Source organism: Solanum pennellii, chromosome 10 (assembly GCF_001406875.1).
Source record: "Solanum pennellii chromosome 10, SPENNV200".
NCBI classification, from domain to species: Eukaryota; Viridiplantae; Streptophyta; class Magnoliopsida; order Solanales; family Solanaceae; genus Solanum; species Solanum pennellii.
Genome location: NC_028646.1, coordinates 77,685,262 through 77,707,402, shown reverse-complemented (window position 1 = coordinate 77,707,402; position 22,141 = coordinate 77,685,262). Strand labels below are relative to the sequence as shown.

The window sequence follows — 22,141 nt, the reverse complement described above, 5'->3', positions numbered from 1 at the left end:
TTGCATAATATCTTTGAAGACGCTGCATTAATAAATCGTATATCTCCATGTTGCTTGTTACGTTACACTTTGGATGGAATCGTGTTGCAAATATCTTATCCATTTCCTCTTTATCTTCTTTTTTTATGATCAAAGATTTTTCTCTAATATCTTATCCATTTGCTGCTTCTTTTGGCACATCATATTAATAATAATTGGCTTATACTAGCCCATCTTTTTTCTTTTCCTTTCCTTTCCATACAATCATTCTTTACTTGGCCTCCTATCTTTTTGTCTTGTTTATGTGGAGAAAGAAACATGTGCTAATCGAGTCGTGCACAAGTTGATCTGTTCGAATACCATTATATATATAAATTGCTTCAACGTTTTAAATTTGTCACATACTTATGATTTATTGTTAGTTTGACATGATTCATTCTCTTTTTATTAGGTCTTAAAATAGCAAGACAATTTTTTTAAAGGGTTACACATTACAAGTATAGATACATAATGCAATCATCAATTTATTTCCTTCTGCTAGTCTAAATTAAAACAAGTCATTTATTATATTATCAGTGTTTCTAAATAATACAATAAAAATACGTTAGAAGAAAAAATTGTACTATACTCAATCATTACTTTCAAATCAAACCACAGACACACGCTATGCATGTATATATATATGTGTGTTTTGTATAGAGCTATTTGTCAGATAATATAATCTGCACATTTGAAATATGATATTCCCGATTGAGAGCATCATAAATACATGATACACACTTACAACCTAAAATTTTAAAATATATTTGCATGTACTTTACTTAAACAAGTTAAAAAATGTACTACAACATGCTTATAATTTTAAATGTCATTGGTATATATGTATAGCGATAGGAGGTATTAATTACATTTATGCATGCATAGTTAACTTATGTAACCTAACAAATTTTAATCCAAATATCTAAATTAAGACCCAAGAGAACCAAACAAAAAGAGATAATCTACTCGTTCTGTTTTAATTTATTTGTTGTGTTTTCATTTGATAATGATGATACAAATAAATAATATTTTTAAATTAAATATACGAAGAAAAAAAAAAGATATTCATTTAAAAACGAACTAAATAGAAAAATAAGATGAATAAATTAAGTTTTTCATTGCTTTGTCTTTATTTTGTCAAAAATTCAAAAAAACTTAAAAATTGGTTATTTTGTCAAAAATTCAAAAAAACTTAAAATAACCACAAGAACCACATGACTTTCCTACTCTTTCACCATTTCCCCCGCCACTTCCTCCGCCTAACTATAAATCCATCTTCTTCTTCTTCACAACAACAAATCAATGGTTTTTTCATCTTTAAAACCAAAATCACAACCAGCCCATTTCATCTTTTTCAATTTCAATCACATCCGTACAAAAAATTACACATTTTGACATAAAAATTGTTACTAATGGATGCGTACTGTTCGGACTGTAGAAAGAGCACAGAAGTTGTATTTGATCATTCAGCTGGTGATATGGTTTGTTCGGAATGTGGGTTAGTTTTGGAATCTCATTCGATTGATGAAACATCTGAGTGGAGAACTTTTGCTAATGAGTCGGGTGATAATGACCCGGTCCGAGTTGGTGGACCGAATAATCCATTGCTTTCTGATGGTGGGTTATCTACAGTGATCTCAAAACCTAATGGAACTACTAGTGATTTCTTGACATCGTCTTTGGGTCGATGGCAGAATCGTGGGTCGAATGCTGATCGATCTCTTATTTTGGCTTTTAAAGCTATCGGGGTTATGTCTGATAGGTACGTTATAATGTTCCTTCAATTTACTATTTTCATTTTGGGCGTAAATGGTGGTGCATTGTGTCTTAGGCTTCTGTACTTGAGCTGAGGTCTATCGGAAACGGTCTTTCCATCTCCCAAAATGTAGAGGTAATGGGTAAGATATGCTTACACACTAACGTCTCCTGACTCCCACTTGTAGGATTACACTGAGTATGCTGTTGTTATTTGTGGTGGTGTAAAGTTTTGATTTTTTTGATATGGTTTTCTATGATTTTTGTGGGGAATGTGGGATGAGGGATAATGCTATCTTTAGTATTTTGTCGTAGGTTCTTAACTTTTGTTATTTGTCACCTCAAATTGCTTTGATATACTTGTCCTTGAGCCGAGGGTGTATAGAAAACAACTTTTCTATCTTCTTCTTAAGATAGGGGTAAGGTGTGCGTACACACTACCCTCATGAGGCCCCACTTGTGAGATTGCATTGAGTATGTTCTTGTTGTTGTAAGTGATTTAAGTTAGTAGAAAAGATGTCATGTATTTATTGGTTAGGTGAGTCGAGATTCACACGCTCTGTTTATTTGATTACCGGAGTTGGAGTAAAATTACTGGTAGAGTTGGTGTTATTTGCTTGGGCACTCAAGCGCTGAGCTGGGAGCATTAAATTGTTGAATGTCTTGGTAAAAAGTGTATTTTTTGGATTGATTACTGTTGAAAATGATGTGTGGTGATGATATCATATAGTTAGTGTGAGAAAAGTTTGCATCTTTACTGTTGCTCTACCTATTCTTTTTTGTAACAAGCGGTCTATGTTGTGGTCAAGTGTGAATATTATTGGCTGAATCACTTAGTCTTCTTTTATTGGCCTAAACAGCAGGGTAAGCATATGTGTAGATTTTGTATTTATGATCTTCTTGATGAGGTGAATGCCCATAGTGGTGTGTGCAGTGTACTCTTGATTGCATGAAAAAATTCTTTAAGGTCGACAATGCTCATATGGTGGATTGCAAAAACTGGCAGTAGTTACCAGGCTGGACCATGGTTGAACATTTTACTAAAGAAGCAATAGACAAGATAATGACAGTCAGATGAGACGTAAATGAGTGTAGTTTATAAAAAGCATAGCGTTTGGTTCCAAAATAGTGGTGATAGAAGAGCACTATTGCAATTTTCAGTTGAAAGTGGAATTGAATTATTGGCTTTAGACCTTGCTTTGTAGTGACTTTCTACGGTATATCCCTTGGTTTGAAAATGCTCTGTTTTATGTTTCTTTTTTTATTTATGTTCTGTGCTTTTGTTGCCACCTTATAGTGTAGGAGTTACAAATGTTTAGTCCAAAGTCATTTCATTGCCTTAAAATAGTGGTATTGTCTACTAAAATAAGAAAAAAAAAGTTTTAGACTCATCTGCTTTAGACAAAAAAAATAATTTTTTTTACGGTTAAGGAGAAATTGGTTTAGATGCCTCTGAAAGACAAGATGAATGTGTATCCTGTAGACTACAAATAGAAAATACTTGCCTATCTACAACAATTTTGTGATTAAAAGATAGAAGTATTTTGAAACTTTCACCTTGTAATTTTCTCATACTAAATTCAAGGCATTTGCTTCGTTTTCGAATTGCCAAGAACTCTCATGGCTCGATTCATAAAGTGTCTTCTAGCCTTTACACTATTGGAAAAATTTCTGTTGGGCCTTCAAGTATTGTTGCAGTGCCTTAGGTGGCTGGAAGCATCGCACATCTTTTCACCTTGAAAGTTGTCTTGGTGCACCCAGAATAATCACCCTGGAGCCATAGAGAACTTCGTTTGGTTGTAATTCTGTTTTTCCTGTCATTTGATTTTCCAAGGAAACTAGTTTAGTCCATACAATGAATTACACCATACACTTTTTGCTCTCAAGTATTGTGTAGGTTGGGAAGTTGATTGAAGAAGTTTTATTTAATCAGTACAATTTGCTCTCTTTTTTGTTTTATTTGTCCACCACTTCATATATTATACATCAAAACATTTCAACTTATTCTTCAAACAGTGCTCTTGGTTTTGGTATTTTTTCTATATATGTGTTTCTTCTGGTCTCTTCTGTTACATTATTCTATTAGAGCCAAATGAACTAGTAATGTGAAACCTATTCATTATAAGTATGTCTCTGGTCTGGCTCCTTATTATATTGACTGTAGCTGAACTTATAATGCGGAATTCCAAAAAGATATGGCTGATGCAATTATACCTATTTCAGGTTGGGCCTGGTTGCAACCATAAAGGTATGTTCTACTCCTAAAGTCCTGATACTCATTTTCAATCAAATGACATTGAGATGTCAGGAAGTCTCTGCAGATATATGCTTGTGTTAAGAAGTGTCCAGTTACTTTGTCTTTCCAATTTCATTCAATGTGTATGAAGAGTCATATTCTCTCTTTTAGCTAGGGCTGCCTGATTCATTTGCTCATTTCACCACTCAGCTGGATACACAGTTCAATATTCAACAATGTTAATGGGTATAGTATGCACCGTCCTGCCGCCCCTCTACTAACAACTGATTCATTTGGCCAGAGATATAAAATTTGGAAGCTATTTGTGTATTTTTTTGCTTGTGACCTGAGTGGTGTAGTATGTTCTTCTAGAACTTGGAGCTTGTCTTTGTCCTGTGACCCTGTATTTGACATTACGCCAGACATCTCATGGCAGGAATTAACAATTTTTGTTAGAGTACGTCACAGTATTGTTTTCTTAATATTATTAGGATATTCTCTTTTAACATTTACAAGTATAAGGAACAACCCAAGGACTCTAGGTTATGATCTTTTTAAAAGATGAACTTGAAGATGTTTCTGTACTTCATGTTAAGTAATTTGACAGTTAGACACTAAAAGCCACAGATAATTTTTGTTCAGTATTTCATTATAATGGTTTAGATTTTGTTCAAAGGACCGAGCTAATGAGATATACAAGAAGGTAGAAGATCAAAAATCTAGTAGAGGAAGGAACCAGGATGCTATATTGGCTGCTTGCCTATATATTGCTTGTCGACAAGAAGACAAGCCTCGAACTGTGAAGGGTACAGCCTAAGACTTTTTGTCATTTTGGTGTCCTGATTTAACTTCCAATATGAATGAGCTTTCTTCAAACTGTGGATTGGAAATAGAAATTTGCTCTGTTGCGAATGGAGCTACAAAGAAGGAAATTGGCCGAGCAAAGGAATACATAGTGAAACAACTAGAGCTCGAGATGGGTCAATCAGTGGAAATGGGAACTATACATGCTGGGGATTTCATGGTGAGGTTTATTTGTAAAAGTATGAGAGAAAGACTCCATTACCAAAAAAACAAGACTACATTCTCCTTCTAACTACCATTTTTCTAAAATGAATTTCCTATCGAACTTTTGCTGTTTCTAATAACTTGGTTACTGATACATGCTTTTAACCTTTAGCGGCGCTTTTGTTCAAATCTTGGGATGACAAATCAAGCAGTTAAAGCTGCTCAAGAAGCAGTCAAAAAATCTGAAGAGTTTGACATAAGGTAGCTTTGCTTGTATTATGTTGATTCGCAGATGCTTATTCCAGATTTATCAAGCGCTCAAACTAAATGCTGCATTTAGCTAAAATTGATCTCATTTTTTCCAAGTGGAGAGCATGTGTTTTCAAATTAGTGGGTGATGAGGAGTCTTTAATTCTATGACTGTAGATTGTTAAGCTTAAGAAGTTCTAGTTTTTGTTCCTTACATGGTAACTTTCACTATATTACAGTAGAGACAAAACCATGGATATGGTAGTTAAATAGGTAAATACATGACGATGGCGGTGTTCGTTTTTGGTATCAGAAGATAATATAACTATATAGCAGAACCACGACCCTTAGCAGCAGCAAGCAAGGTATGAGTTATGCTTTCTCTTCATGTCATGTTCAAAAGATGGACCTAGTCTTCATTTTATCTGCTACCTTGTGTGGTTAGCTTGCCTCTAGGATGATTGCATTTTTGGGATGCTAAGATATGTATTCACATATTTCTTGTTGCAATCGATTTTTCATGAGTCATGACATTTGATCTTTAAGTAAAAGAATTCCTGGTGTAACTTGAATTAAGATTTTAGAAGTACAGGCTTACAGAGTGATTATTTGACCTGAATACCAATTCCTAGCTCCCATGCTTAATAAGGATTCATACAGCCGACCTCAACTAGCTTGAGGTTGAGGTGTTGTTTTTGTTATGTAGCTTCTTACAATTTAGTTACTTGTCATATTCTTCCACTGGAACGAGGAATTTTTTATATCTGTTCCCCTCCTTGAGATACAATTATCACTTAGTACTGCTTGGCATCTTTCAAAGAACTGGTCATGCTACTTGTTCCAATTTCCAAAATGCTTCAACAGTCATATGATACCCATATGTATCTACTCCTCCATATGAAACTGCAGGAGAAGTCCCATTTCGATTGCTGCAGCAGTTATCTACATAGTCACCCAGCTTTCGGATGAGAAGAAGCCAGTAAAAGGTAATGAAAATGTTATTATTCTCTTTCTTTTGACATGGATGCTTAGACACCAAATTCCCTCCTTTATAGGAATTGCATTAGTGCAACGAGCTTTCCTCCGTATTTCTAGTGATTAGCCTCATACCCTATACCATTTTTATACTGCTACATTAGCCCACGCCTCTAAAATTGCATGATGTTTCCTATGACGATTTGAATTGAAAGTCTTTGTCCTGGGGGGTGATGCGTTACATTGGAGGTTAAACACCACTCATATTACTGTGAATTGTTGTTTTCTGAAGCATCTGCATATGAATATCCGACATGTCATGTAAAGAACTGTATGAATGCAGATGTGTCACTTGCAACTGGAGTTGCTGAAGGTACGATCCGGAATTCATTCAAGGATCTATACCCACATCTCTCAAAGATAATACCAAATTGGTATGCACAGGGTCAGGACCTAAAAAACCTCAGCAGTCCTTAATGAAGCTAAGCTAACCATGTCAACAAGTGACAACTTTTTCCAAAAATGCCTTCAAGAATGTTGTGTATCGGAGGACCCTTCAATGAAATTAACAGGAGGGGAAGCTTCTTTTACCCCAAGATGTGGGCTAATACACATTAAATTATCAAACAGTTCTAACTTAGGATAGATCTTCAAGTTAAATTACAAGTTGTAAATGTTTTTTTTCCCTTAAAGTTGATACTCTTTCTTCATAGACTACTGTACTGAGATTAACATGAGAATGTAGTTTCCAAATTTAACTTCATCACTTATGCATCATCCTCTTTTAAGGATCTTATGAATTTGTCGACTCGAATTTATATAGAGACTCAAGCACTAGATAAATTCGTAAAATTTACTTTAGGGAATGGATCATCTATAACTTTTATTAAGAGTTATTTGATCCACTTTAAAGAATGAGACATAAACTTTAGGGTAATGGATCAACATCTACATAGTTTATATTATCTTGTTTTTATTTTATATAAATTATAACATTTGAATTAATTTTACAAAATATTTATTACCTCCTTAGTAGAAGACTAACAAAAGACAACCAATAGTTATATTGTACAAGATATTGTCTTTTGAGGTTGAGTCAAATCAAACTTAGCAGGGATCCAATCCACACATTTATTTCTCCGCGTGTAAGACATGTGAAGAACCTCATATCAATGGTTTAAGATATATATAATCATATTAGCTTATATATAAGCCAACAACAAAAAAGAACAACAGTGTAATTAATTGTACAATATGTTATGCGTAACACCTTGAATCTCAAGACGTAGAAATTCTAGTTTTCAGAAAAACTGGTGCCAGTATTAACGAACCACCCACGGACTGTAAGTAGGATCACAGACTGTAGGTGGGGTTCTTTCGTTAAAGCCCGAATCTGTTTAGTCTCTGGTCCCACCCACGATCAACCAGTACGGTCAGTGGTTGGAACTACGGACCGTAGGTGAGGGTCAACAACTACTTAGAGGGAAATTGGTGTTGGGTCAACTTCAAACGGTCATAATTCTTAGCACAAAAGGATTAGATGGCCATGACCTATCAAATGAAAGATAATTGGATCTTCTTTCCAACGTCACTGAGTTTGCAAAAATCACATCTCTGAATAAAAAGTTATACTCGTTTTTAATGAAACCCTGACGGGCAGACTTGACCGACGTTCCCTACCTATGGTTGGTAGGTCAACCCACGAATTGTAGGTCCCTCCGTGGATGGCCTTCGTCAGAATTAAGTCAGGGTCGTTTTGGTAGTTTTTCTTATGCATTTGACACTTAAACTACGTCGTTTGATCTCTAAACTACATAGTTTTGATCAGTGTAAGCCTAGTAACTTAGTCAGATCTTTCCCTAAGCGATTCTTTCACTAAAAAATCATCAAACTCAGAACAGAAGTGGAGAAAAGAGGCGACCCGAACCCTTCCAAGAACGCAACAAGTTTTCTTCAGTTCCACTCTCACATGTCTAATGCTGATATCAATGACTTAGGTCTAATTAATTGAGGACTACAACGATAATTTATGTAGAGAGGGAAATTAGGTAATTGATTGAAGGTTATAACAATAATCTATGGTGGCTATTTTCAAAAGAATTTGACCATAAATGCAATTCAAAATTAGGCTAATATAAGTCAACAACAAAAAAATTAATACTACAATACTTAATTGTACAATATGTTATGTGAGTTGTACTATTATATTTTATTCACATATATCTTTATTTTACTTTATCAATATTTAGAAATCAATTTTTATTATGTTAGGTGAACCATATTTATAGAAAAGAGATTTAATTGTCATTTTTATTTCTCCAAATTATTTTTTGAATAAGTGTCAACTGTCAAAATGTCTAATATTGATATCAATGATTTAGTTTAATTAATTGAGGGCTATAACAATAATTTGTGTAGAGTGCAAATATAGGCAACTAATTGAGGGTTATAACAATAATTTATGTAGAGTGAAAAAAATAGGCAATTAATTGAGGGCTATAACAATAATCAATGGTGACTTATTTTTGAAAAAAAGAAATTGGTTACAATTCCAATGCAAAATTAGGCCAAAAAATATGTTTTTCATTTACTTTTACCCAAAAGGACAATATTCCCTCCGAATTATCGTAAATCGTATACAGATATCCTTTGTCATACTTTTGTGATATTGGTGCTCCTTCCGTTAAAAAATTAGAGCATAAATCCTTCACTCTAACAGAAAACTAAATAAGGACTCGTGACACAATCTTATCCGTCGGTCCTATATTTAACAAATGTCGGGAGATAGATAAGAGTATGGTACATATATGTCCGTTAGTATAAAATATATATTTACTCTAATTTTTAGAAGATATGTATCTACATATACCATCTACGATAATTCAGGGTATTAATATTTTTTTCCCTTTTAAATTATTAGACTTCTAAACAATAAACATTGAATCTAATTGTAGAAAGTTGTTTCGTAGTCCCTCATTTATTGGAAGTTTCAATTTTTAGTTGTTACCTATAATAAGTTTGATTAAAATGTTTAATTCCTCTCATCTTTCATAAATATAATAGGCATAATACATAAATGTGCCCTTTAACTTGCTTCAAATTATATTTATGTTCTTCAATTTTGGGTGTGCACAAATAGACACTTAAACTTGTATAAAGTTGAACAAATAGATACACATGTCCTACATGTCATCCTATATGTCATTTTTTGTCCTACGTGGTGTTCTACGTGTATTGTGTCATGTAGGACTCATGTATTTATTTATTTAAAAGTTGGATAGTTAAAGTGCATATTTGTGCTTATTGAAAATTGGAGGTCAAAATTAAAATTTGAAGCTAAGTTTAGGATCCAACGTATGTATTATGCCAATATAATATCATGTTTTTTCATATTCTTTATAAAATTCTACAAATTTGAACCGAAAAAGTTATATTATTCAATCACGTGGTATAATTACTTAGTGCACTTTTTTCATTTTTTAATGGGAAAATACACAAGTATCTCCTCAACATATGTCCGAAATCTCAGAGACACACTTATACTATACTAAGGTCGTATTACCCCCTGAACTTATTTTATAAGTAATTTTCTACCCCTTTTCGGCCTACGTGGTACTAGAAAAAAAAATCAATCAGCATTGAGCCCACAAGATAGTGTCACGTAAGTCGAAAAGGGGTAGAAAATTATTAATGAAATAACTAGTATAATATAAATGTGTCTCTGAAATTCCAAACATAGATTGAGGGGTACTTATGCATTATCCCTTTTTTAATTAATCATGAAATGCATTAAACTCATGTCGTTGAAAAAAGATTATATGTGGGGTTTTAATAGGACAAACTAAACTATATTATGCTGCAATGATTTTTGATTATTCATTGTTCATTAGAGCATTAACTTTTTGTGTTAACTTGAGGTAATTCTGTATGACAACAGCCTGTTTGGTTTATCTTTTTAATTATTTTTGACTAATCAGTCTAAAAATATTTTTTGCTAATTTTAGAGAGTTCTTGGTGCTCAATCAAGGCTCTAAAAATGCTTCAAAGAAAAAGCAAGGTTGAATATATTGACAATTCCTTAATTTTGTTAGAAAACTTCATCTAGATATTCGAACTATGATTTGTTTCAGTTAAATACCTGAACATACCATAAAGTGTCTTCATTAGACATTTTCGCTTCAAATTTTGAAAATATTTTTGTGCGTTTCTTGAGCGCATATCTTTGTGTGAACATACAATATTTTTTTTCGATTTGACTTGATTTGCGATTCGGTTCAATTTTCGGGTATAGGCGAAATTACTACCGGCGAGATAAAATAATTCCATTGGATATCAGATATTCTTATTTATCCCATTCCTTGGACCCAGTGGTGTACAAAAGATTTTTTCAAAGCGATGTCACCATCAAAAGGACAAAAATGGCTCTAAGACGAAAATTAATGAAAGTTCTATTTTAGGCCTCCAAAAATTTGAGACCTCTTTTAATTTGATAATATTATAAAATTTTAAACTAAACTATTCACATTTTTATATCATTAAATAAACCCGGCAATGCATTTAAATCAATTCCTTCACTTCACTGCTCATTAGCTTGTTCTTCCAAGTCAGTTGAAGCTTGAGTCGTTAAGGTTAACTTTGAACATTTGTAATTTTTTTTAGAATAATACCTGTCCATTAAAAATTTAGACTAATTTAGACGAAGTCGTATCATGTGATACACCTTGGATGTGCCTAAATCCACATAGTAGTTTGTCCTATAATAAAAGATCTAAAAATTAACAGTACTAAGAGAATCACAGAAATAGTAATGGTCCTGCTCTGATGCACAGGCTGGAAACTCAGACTTTGGGAGTGTTCTTTTGTTTTTTTTTTACAATGAGGAGGATGATATTATTCTTTGGTAAACATAATTGTCATAAACAAACTTTTGGTTTTTAAATAATGACCATTGTGAAGATTGAAGAGCCTGCTCCACAAAGCGGATTCATGATTTGAAGTTTATTATATGCATATTTTTACTGAATTTCTTAACAAATATTTTTGCGAACTCAAAGCTTCCATCTAGCTCCGCCTCCGCAGCAAGAACATGAGGGAAAAGTTGGTAACAATTCAATATAGGCATAATACATGAATTGGACCCTAAACTTGACTTCAAATTTTAACTTTGACATCCAACTTTTATAATGCACAAACAGACACTTTAACTATCCAACTTTTAAGTAAATAAACACATGAGTCCTACATGACACAATACACGTAGGACAAATGACATGTAGGACACGTGTGTTTAGTTGTTCAACTTTATACAAGTTTAAGTGTCTACTTGTGAGCCAAAAGTTGAAGGGCATAAATGTGATTCGAAGCCAAATAAAGGGCATAATTATGTATTATGCCTTCAATATATAGTATGATATATTTTGAATTTTGAACACACAACACCTTTTTTTCTACATAAATCCATAGCTCAGAGGATTAAGAGTATTAACTTTTTTATAACCACTTGTCAGTGGTGTAATAACAATAACAACGTATTCAATGTAATCCCACTTGTCGATGGTTTTATTAGGAAAAAAAAAACAAAGAAAACAACTGCGTACAGGCTACAGCTATACATGTTTTGCATACATTTATTAAATTTTTTAGCGGCCCACAAGCAAGTATGAGTATTCATTGCATTCATGCATTATAAGAGCATCTATATATGTTTTCACTGGAAGCTGTAGATACTCATAGCAATTTCCCAATGGCTGAGAGCAACACAACAAAAAGCAATGACCAAATAAGTGTTGAAGATGCACAAGTGGCTGTGGTTATGGTGCCACTTCCAGCACAAGGCCATCTCAACCAGCTTCTCCACCTCTCGAGGCTCATCGCCTCGTATAATATCCCAGTGCACTATGTTGGAGCAACCACTCATATTCGCCAGGCCAAGTTACGTGTCCATGGTTTCGACCCTGTTACTATTAGAAACCTACATTTTCACGAATTCCCTACACCACCTTTTGAAAATCCCCCTCCAAATCCAAATGCTTCTCATAAATTTCCTGACCATATACTCCCTTTACTTAATGCAACAATCCATTTCCGCGAGCCGGTGTGCTCTCTTGTAAACCAACTCTTAGGCGCCAATCATCGGAGAGTGATTGTCATTTATGATTCCATGATGACTTGGGTGGTACAGGATGTGCCAGCAATTCCAAATGCCGAGTGCTACCGTTTTAATGGTTTCTCAGCTTTCTATATGCTTTCATCCTATTGGGAAACCAAAGGAAAACCTTCCCAACCTGAAACTGAGATATTTGACGACATTATATCAAGCGAAAACTGCGCTATCCCAGAGGTATGGGAATTGTGGAATAAACAAGGAGCCCTTGAAGGGAAAATTTGCTCTGGACAACTTTACAATTCATCCAGAGTAATAGAAGGTTTATACCTTGATTTAGTAGCCAAAGAAATTAATGGCTTAAACCTATGGGCTATTGGTCCATTCAATCCGTTATTTTCTGAGCAAAACAAACAACATCAAACCCTGTATTGGCTTGACAAACAAGAAACGAATTCGGTAATCTATGTGTCATTTGGATCAACTACTACCTTGTCTAATGAAGAAATCGAAGAGCTCGCCATCGGGTTAGAGAAAAGCATGCAAAAGTTCATTTGGGTTCTCAGAGAGGCTGACAAAGGAGATGTTTTTGCAGGTGAAGAAAGGAGAGCTCGGCTGCCGGAAGGTTATGAAGAAAGAATAAAAGGAAGAGGAATTATTGTAAGAGATTGGGCACCTCAGTTGGAAATTTTGGCACATCCTTCCACGGGTGGTTTTATGAGTCATTGCGGATGGAATTCGTGCATGGAAAGCATTTCCATGGGAGTTCCTATAGCAGCCTGGCCAATGCATTCAGATCAACCAAGGAATTCTCAGCTGATAACAAAGGTCCTGAAAACTGGCCTAACCGTGAGGCATTGGGCACGCCGGGATGAATTGGTTGCATCAGAAATAGTTGAAAATGTTGTGAGAACTTTGATGACTTCACCTGAGGGAGATGAGATGAGGAAGAGAGCATCAGAATTAAGCATTGCTGTCAAAAAATCAGTCATGGATGGGGAAGGTTACGGTGCAGAGATGAATTCTTTTATCGCACACATTACTCGATAACTTTCTCATTTAAATTGACCAATTGGTTGCACACTTCCATCTAATAGAATAAGTGATTCAACCTATGAGACTTTACCAGTACTCTGTTACCATCTTAGTGGGTTCAGTGTCCACCCTACTGGCACCCCTTTATGTTGAGGATAAAAACCTTTCCTTTTGTGAGTTCTTTGTATTTTCTAATATAAAAGTGGATGTCCTCCCAAATAAATAAAATATTGGATGCTGTTTGTGTATTATATTGGATGCTGTTTGTGTATTCTTACTTGAACTTTTTGCTTGTGACCTGAATAACATAGTTTGTTCTTCCAGGACTTTTGGAGCTTCTTGTATTTAATTCTGTGACCTTGTATTTGATATTCTGCCTGACTTCTCATGTTGGTACTTTACAATATTTTCTCAACACTCATATAATACTCTTTTTTGCATCAACACATATAAGGAAGAGCAAGTTTGTAACTATACAAACTTTTAACCTTTCACAACACTTTCTCAAATCTTAGGATGACAAATCAACAGTTAAAGTGATCCATGAAGCTGTCAAAAAATCAGAAGAGTTTGACACAAGGTAGCTCTGCTTGACTAAAGTTTGCTCCATTATGTAATACTCCAAGTATATTGTCCTACGATAAAAGAATCTGAAGATAGCAGTGTTTATAAGAATCACAAAACTAATATTGATATTGTTTTGATTCTTCCACTTGAAATTAACATATATTTGATTTTTACAATTATAATGATGGGGATGTAAATTCAACTGAGATTACAATGACAACTGTCCAGAGCTGTATCCAGGATTTCAGAAGGATTGTTGCATTATTACGAGAAAATGCATCTAAGATATAAATTTGACTAGCTTAATCTTTAAGTTCTTAAATGGAATTGTTAAATTTTAAAAATTATAGGTTCAAAATGTATAGTACTACTAGTTTTAAATTTTAATATATTCATTTGATTTAACTATATAAAAGTTTTATGCTAAGTTTTTTAAAATTTCCAATGTAACACACATGAAAAACAAAGATTAAAGCAAAAAAAGAGAACGCCAAAAGTGTTACTAATAACTTCGTAAAGAGGTTTTACTCAAACTAACAAGATAAATATAAGATTTAAATTTCTGTTCTCACTTAGAGAGGTGCATCAAATCATCATCGTATTATTATATGTTCACACATCTATATTTAAATATTTTTTAAAAGATATAACACTACTATATATGATCTGGAGAGGGGATTATGGGTTCACATGAACCCATGAAACCCCCTCTAGATACGCCCCTGCTATATCTCATACTTATGTGGGTATATACTTTATTTTCTTCAAATAATATTTTTATGGCCTGCCTTTGCTGATGTTTCTTCCTCCATTTTATATAAAACTCAACCAGTTGCTGTTGATTTTACTGATAGACAACAAAGGATTTGATTGTGACTTCTTTAAGTAATATATTTTGCAGCAATATGTCAAATAAGAGAAGTTAAAGTTTTTTCAATATCTTTTTAACTATATAGTATATGTTGTTTTTAGCAGCCGGCCAGCTAATTCTAGTTGTTGGATTCGTGCATAAGACGTAATCCTTATAACATCATCTATGTTTTCACCTACATATAACTCAAGACACTCCCAGAAACTGCAGATATTCATCAAACTGCAAATTTCTAAACATTTCCCAATGGCTGAGAACTACCCCATGAAAAGCAATGGCAAAAAGGGTATTCAAGATGCACAAGTGGCTGTGGTTATGGTACCACTTCCAGCACAAGGCCATCTCAACCAGCTACTCCACCTCTCTAGGCTTATCTCCTTGTATAATATCCCAGTACACTATGTTGGAGCAACCACTCATATTCGCCAGGCTAAGGTTCGTGTCCGTGGTTTCGACCCTCTCGCAGATAAAAACCTACATTTTCATGAATACCCTACACCACCTTTTGAAAATCCCCCTCCAAATCCAAATGCTTCTCATAAATTTCCTAACCAATTAATCCCTTCATTTTACGCAACAGCCCATCTCTGAGAACCAGTGTGCTCTCTTGTACACCAACTCTTAGACAACAACCATCAAAGAGTAATTGTTATTTTGATTCTATGATGACTTGGGTAGTAGAGGATGTGCCAGCAATCCTAAATGCTGAGTGCTACTGTTTTAATAGTATCTCAGCTTTCCATATGTATTCGTTGTTCTGGGAAATCAAAGGAAAGCCTTTCCAAGATGGAACAGAACTATATGAGGACATCCCATCACTCGAAAACTGCTCTACTCCAGAGATATGGGAATTGTGGAGGAAACAAGAAGCCCTAATGGGGAAAGTTAGCTCCAGAGAACTCTACAATTCATCTAGAGTAATAGAAGGTTTATACCTTGATTTAGTAGCCAAAGAAAATGGACTAAACCAATGGGCTCTTGGTCCATTCAATCCGTTGTTGTCTGAGCAGAACAAAAACTCAAATAAGCACCATACCCTGTATTGGCTTGACAAACAAGAAACAAACTCGGTACTATATGTGTCTTTTGGAACAACTACTTCCTTGTCGAATGAAGAAATTGAAGAACTCGCTGTTGGATTAGAGAAAAGTATGCAAAAGTTCATTTGGGTCCTCAGAGATGCTGACAAAGGAGATGTGTTTGCAGGTGAAGAAAGGATAGCTCAGTTGCCTGATAATTATGAAAAGAGGCTAAAAGGAAGAGGAATTATTGTAAGAGACTGGGCATCTCAGTTGGAAATTCTGGCACATCCTTCCACGGGTGGTTTTATGAGTCATTGCGGATGGAATTCATGCATGGAAAGTATTTCTATGGGAGTTCCTATAGCAGCTTGGCCAATGCATTCAGACCAGCCAAGGAAATCTCAGTTAGTAACTAAGTTTCTTAAAATCGGCCTAATTGTGAGGCATTGGGCATGTCGAGATGAATTGGTTACATCAGAAATAGTTGAAAATGCTGTAAGAACTTTGATGGCTTCACCTGAGGGATATGAGATGAGGAAGAGAGCATCAAAATTAAGTAATGTTGTCAAACAATCAGTGATGGATGGGGGTGTTAACCGTGAGGAGATGGATTCTTTTATCACTCACATTACTCGATAAGTTTCCCATCTAGATTAATTTCATGTATGGTCATCGAACTAAGCATTTATTGCATGAAAGTGTGGCTTTGATGAAGTCATCAATATATGTGATGATTAGTTATCCTTACAACACATAATTTACTTATATTTTTCCTCTCCTAAATTTTGAAGAGTATATTAGCAGAACAACATAGTATAACAACATGGCCAGACACTAGCTAGGCCAATATCCCTGTGAATTAAACTTGTGAGAAATGACACATGCCTCTGTTCTCCTTAACATCATAGATCCAAAATATATGTATACTGTAATATCTAGTAACAGTTGCTCCATGTTTCATTTCTCTACGAGGTCCAACTTGATATATTCGTTTTTCTTACTCACCAAAGAGTCCAAGTTCAAATCTTGGCACATCTTTTTTCTTTTATTGATTTTTTCGGTCTTCTATGGGACTAGCCAAGTATATCCAATCCTGTTGACACGAATAGTAACGAAGAGAAGGAAATGACATTCACAGAAGATGATTCAGGGTTGAATACTTCAATCCCATCAGCTAATCTAAGCAAGAACCTGGAACTAAAGGAGGATCTTTATCCAGCATTGTAAGTTCTAAACAATGTGTTCCATATCTATAAATTTTCCTCATATACCAAACACATCGAATACAGGATTGAACTGAATCAAACTAATACATTAACAAGTAACTATGGATGTGATTATGAATTTAAGTCTAGAAGGCAGCCATTGCATATTGTACCTGAAAAGCAGCAGGGGAGGGTGCTTGAGCTCGAGTATCCGGAGTTATGGTTGTCCTCCAATCAATTTGGCAATCTGGGAATCAATCTTTTAACTCCCTAGACACCATCTTCTCCAAGACTTCATCCATTTTCACAATTCTATGTCCATTTACTGCATTTCTTCATATCAAATCAGGAGCACAAGTACCTTTCGGGGTGGCCCAGTGGTTTGGGCTCCATATTGAAGGTCTCAAGTTTGAAACCCCTTGCCAGCGAAAGTACGGAGTTTGCCTTCCGGGCTTGCCCACTGCGGGTTACTTCTCCTATGTGGTTTGCGAGCTATTGCATAGGGAGTGAGAGTTTTACCCTGTGCGCACCCAAAGAATAGCGACTGTGGATTTCCCTTGTCATCAAAAAAAAAATCAAAAGCACAAGTACTACCAACATGGGTTGCGCTACAATAGTGAGAGTGTTTCACCTTAACCAAAGGTCTCAAGTTCGCGCGCTGTGTATGGAGAAAATCATGTTGGGAGCGCCATCCCAAATGGACCCTATAGAGCGCGATTCGAATTTAGTCGAAACTCCAACCTGGCTCGAGACACAGGGTGGGAAAAAAAATGAGCACAAGTACTCTTTTTGGTGTTTTTTTTCCTCTCAGTCATTTTGTCAAGCACCTTGAGTGCTTTGTAAAAAATCTTAGCAAACAATACAATATAATCTCAACAATTCTTTGCATTCCAACAATTTTTTTCAAATAATCTTTTACAATAAAAATTTAAACTTGATCCATTTAACTTAACATTTAATTTATTACTATATTTTTTAGATTATGAGTTCAAAATTTAACATTCACTGAACATCGCACATTTTTTCTTTGAAACTTTGTACAAATAGTTAAGGCCAACTTTAAATATGTTTTATTAAAATAGTGAACTTGATAAGACTAAACTTCACATATTTTTAACTAAAGTTGTGGTATTAATAAAGCTTCCTATATAATATTAATTTCCATTTCATTACATTATATATTATATGCTATTAGACGGGATTAGGAATTTAGGATATAAAGTTTACGAATTTTAAATTTGTTATGAGCTCATGATTTATCTTAATTATTATAATTAAGTATTAATATATATTGAATAAATCATTTAATATAAATATAAAAATTATTGAGTTTGCGTGCGTTATAGCTATTATATTACGTACACACATAAATAAGGGATAATTGTATATAATAGCAAACTAATAACCTAAAATAAATAGAGTAGCTACGATTTGATTTAATTGTGCTTCATAGCAAACGTTTTCCAAAATTTGTCAGTCGCCTCTCTCCCTAAACTCTTGCTCGCCACTCTCCCATTCTCGCTCGCCACTCTCCCTCTGCTCGCCTCTCTCACTTTATACACAGAAGTGTATCGTGTTTCTGTTTTGTATAAAGCGAGAGAAAATTGTATATACACATGCAAAAACATATATCTTCGTGCTATACACTTAATTATACAATTTACAAATATTTTACTTCGATTCAATTGTAGACAAATGCAAATTTTATACAAATATTGTAGCGAAAAAGGCCAACGAATTATACGATTGCGAATTATACAATTGCAATAAAATACAATTTTCTCTCGTTTTATACAACAGAAGTGTATAAATTGTGTTTCTGTTTTTGTATAAAGCGAGAGAAAAACATATATATTCTTTCTATACACTTATAATTATACAATATACAAACATTTTACTTCGATTCAATTGTATGCAAAGCAAATTTTATACAAATATTGTAGCGAAATAGGCAACGAATTAATCAATTACGCATTATACAATTGCAGTGAAATAGGCCAGCGAATTATACAATTGCAGCGAAATAGGCCAGCGAATTATACAATTGCAGCGAAATAGGCCAGCTAATCATACAATTTAGGCCAGCGAATCATACAATTGTATATGTATAACGAGGCCAGCGAATTATACAATTTAGGCCAGCAAATTATACAATTGTATATGTATAGCGAATTATACAGTTATATGTTTGCTATGGAGCACAATTATGCAAACTTTGTTATAGCATATAAATATAAATTTTTTATTTGCTATATGTGAAAGTTGCCCTATATATTACCCAAAAATAGTAAAAACAACTTCCAATTAGATTCCCACCACTTTTCTTGGATTAAATAATTTATCATTTATATTTTTGATTTTTTCTTTTTGGAATTTCAAAATAATGTGTACACTAAGTAAAATTTTTTTTTAGATAATCACTACATAACACTTTAATTCAAAATATACTGAGGGGATCGATCTCGAATTATTTATTTAATTTGTACAACTACTCATATGACCATATATATAGCTAGTTTGACCAAAAAATAAGAAATATATGACACTTCAATTCAAAATATATAGAAGGAATTGATCTAGAATTATTTATTTAATTTGTACCACTACTCATATTACCATATATATATAGCTAGTTTGACAAATATATATATATATATATATATATATATATATATATATATTAAAACTTAAATTAAGACTTTTTAAAAATGGAATAATTTCCACCTTTAATTTTGAGTCATTCCCACTTGGACTTTCCTTTAATATATTATTCCCATTCTTCAAAGCATATTTAAAAAATGAAATATGCGATAACTTTATCTCCATGAATTTAAGAAACTTTACTTGCATTGTATTATCAATTATGGGTCTACGAAATAAATATGGGCAGAAGGTATAATTTTGCTTACAAATTTAATATTAAAATTTAATAATTTTAATTTAAATTATTATATATATGTTGATATCTCTTTCGAGGTTTGATATTTCAAAAGAGATGTTTTTTCAGATTCGATTAATTTAGATTTGTGGTGTCATAAAATTTCATTTTAAAGATAAAATGCTCTTTTATCAAAGGCGATTTCACATTAGGGGTTTGAATTCAAGACATTTAATTAAAGATGAATGTGTATCAATTAACCATTCCAGCACTAATCCTTGTGATCAGTTCAATTTATACTCTCTTGATTTTAATTTTTTGTTCGGTTTTGACTTGACGCGAAGTAAAGAAATTTTTTGAATTTTATGACTTTAAATCAGCGATATATGTAAAATATATCAAAAAAATTTAATTTTATAGTCTTATACAAGTCATGCATAAGGTTAAATTAACGAGTATTTAAAAAGAAAAAAATATTATTTTTTAAACAAATTTAAAAAATAAGATAAATAAATTAAAACGACAATGTAATGTGAATACTGAGTACCATTACATTTAATTTTGATCACCATGCATGGACATGCCTTCTAGAAAATCAGCATTATATCCAAAAATAGCAAATCACTTCCAATTCAGGAAATAGGTTCCCATAACTATTTGACTTTCTTGAATATAAATAATTTTATCTTTCAATGATTGGTGTTATTGAATACTCCTACAATTTAGTTTTTTTTGGTATTTGATACTCACATTAAAGTTCAATTAGCTGATTTAAATTTACGTCGAGAAAATACTCTCTATCAAAAACAGTCGACTCCGTGGCATTTGATTAAGAATGAAGAAATACTTATCACTTTATCAGAACGACACAACCCGTGTTGGTACCTGGTATAATTTAGTTATTATTCATTAAATTTATCCACTACTCATATATGGCCATAAAGTATGAAAAATAAGTCTATTAATTGCCAACTTCAATTTGATTTTTTCTTCATATATAGCATAGAATATAAAATTGAAAAAGACAAGACAGAAAAAGTTAAGTTGATAATAAGATTCTGAAGATTTATTGCTAAACCTCCAACCACTATTGAAATAGAAAATAATAATAATAATAGAATCTATAAATTTTAAAGCTAAATAATAAAATTTATCAATGATTTTATTTAATGACGAATTAGTGAAGAATTATTAAAAAATTAATTAGTTATACATACCTTACAACAAATTAATAATAAAGTTCATAATTAATTTCAATTTACAAATCGAAAAAATTATTCTCCCTTTTGGGTTCGATCATTTTCAATCACCTCATGGAACTGTTACACTAACTTGTACGAAAAAAAACAAAAGGTGTCACGATAAAGTACGTAAAATTCGGCGGTCGATATTAGAGTGGAGTTATTAACGGACTATTTTCTTAATTAAAAATCTCAAATTTAAATTTTGATCTATAAATTTATTGGATATATAAAAAGTGTTTCTTTATCTAATGAAGCTCATACTTATAAGATACGATTAATCGAACTTCAATAGAAATATCGAAATAGCGATGAGGAACCAAAAAAATCGGCGGTCGACACGTTTTATTTTTTTTTGGGTTGACACATTTGTTACCATTAGTAGTACTTTTAAAAAGGTCGAATCCATTAAACAAAGACAACCAATGTTATCAATTAGAATATTTTATTTGATGTACTTTAGCACATGTAAATTTGACACATATATTTTGACTTATTATCAAGTACATTACACATGCATGGTTTACAATATTTGCAACTTATTGAGACAAATAAAGTTCCATCAAAAAAAAAAAGTTACCTTTTCATTCTTCATCAACCATCATCATCATCATGTTTTTAATGAGTTAAAAATTGAACAAAAATAAATGTTACCTTTTCTTCTTCATCAACCATCATCATCATTGTCATGTTTTTAATGAGTTTAAAATTGAAAAAACAAAAGGAATTTAATATCTTTATAAACTTTAACGATTCTGGATATGATAGATATTATCGCTACTAATGTTTGCGAAGGAAAAAATCAATTTAAAGTGCTACTCATCAACTTATTCATACAAATTAAGTCATTAAGATAATCTTGAGATTAAGTAATAAAAATTGGAGTAGGGATATTTGAAGCATAAAAACATGCATGCACTTTTTTAGACCTTCACTTTAAAATAATGTAATAAAGTTTTAAGATATTCACAATTAGTT

The 22,141-nt window shown here is 33.1% G+C and overlaps 2 protein-coding genes and 1 pseudogene across 4 annotated transcripts; all 3 read left to right on the top strand.

Moving 5' to 3' along the window:
• Positions 1-1,150: 1,150 nt before the first annotated feature.
• Positions 1,151-7,007, top strand: LOC107031849 (transcription initiation factor IIB-2). Of its 3 annotated transcripts, XR_001458286.2 has the most exons (8): positions 1,151-1,780; positions 3,997-4,021; positions 4,686-4,815; positions 4,903-5,033; positions 5,190-5,278; positions 5,506-5,631; positions 6,176-6,252; positions 6,585-6,649. XR_001458286.2 is itself a non-coding variant. In XM_015233335.2 (7 exons), the coding sequence occupies exons 1-7, from the start codon at positions 1,431-1,433 to the stop codon at positions 6,716-6,718; spliced, it is 936 nt and encodes a 311-aa protein (XP_015088821.1). In that variant the 5' UTR covers positions 1,163-1,430; the 3' UTR covers positions 6,719-7,007. The 3 variants fall into 3 exon arrangements, 1 of the variants encoding a protein (XP_015088821.1); XR_003574860.1 differs by having other exon boundaries at positions 5,506-6,252; positions 6,585-6,656; XM_015233335.2 differs by lacking the exon at positions 5,506-5,631 and having other exon boundaries at positions 1,163-1,780; positions 6,585-7,007.
• A 4,762-nt stretch (positions 7,008-11,769) lies between these two features.
• On the top strand, positions 11,770-13,695 carry LOC107032401 (zeatin O-glucosyltransferase-like). Its single transcript, XM_015233997.2, has one exon. The coding sequence runs from the start codon at positions 11,943-11,945 to the stop codon at positions 13,392-13,394; it is 1,452 nt and encodes a 483-aa protein (XP_015089483.1). The 5' UTR covers positions 11,770-11,942; the 3' UTR covers positions 13,395-13,695.
• Positions 13,696-14,928: 1,233 nt separating this feature from the next.
• LOC107002013 lies at positions 14,929-17,207 on the top strand (annotated as a pseudogene).
• Positions 17,208-22,141: the final 4,934 nt, after the last annotated feature.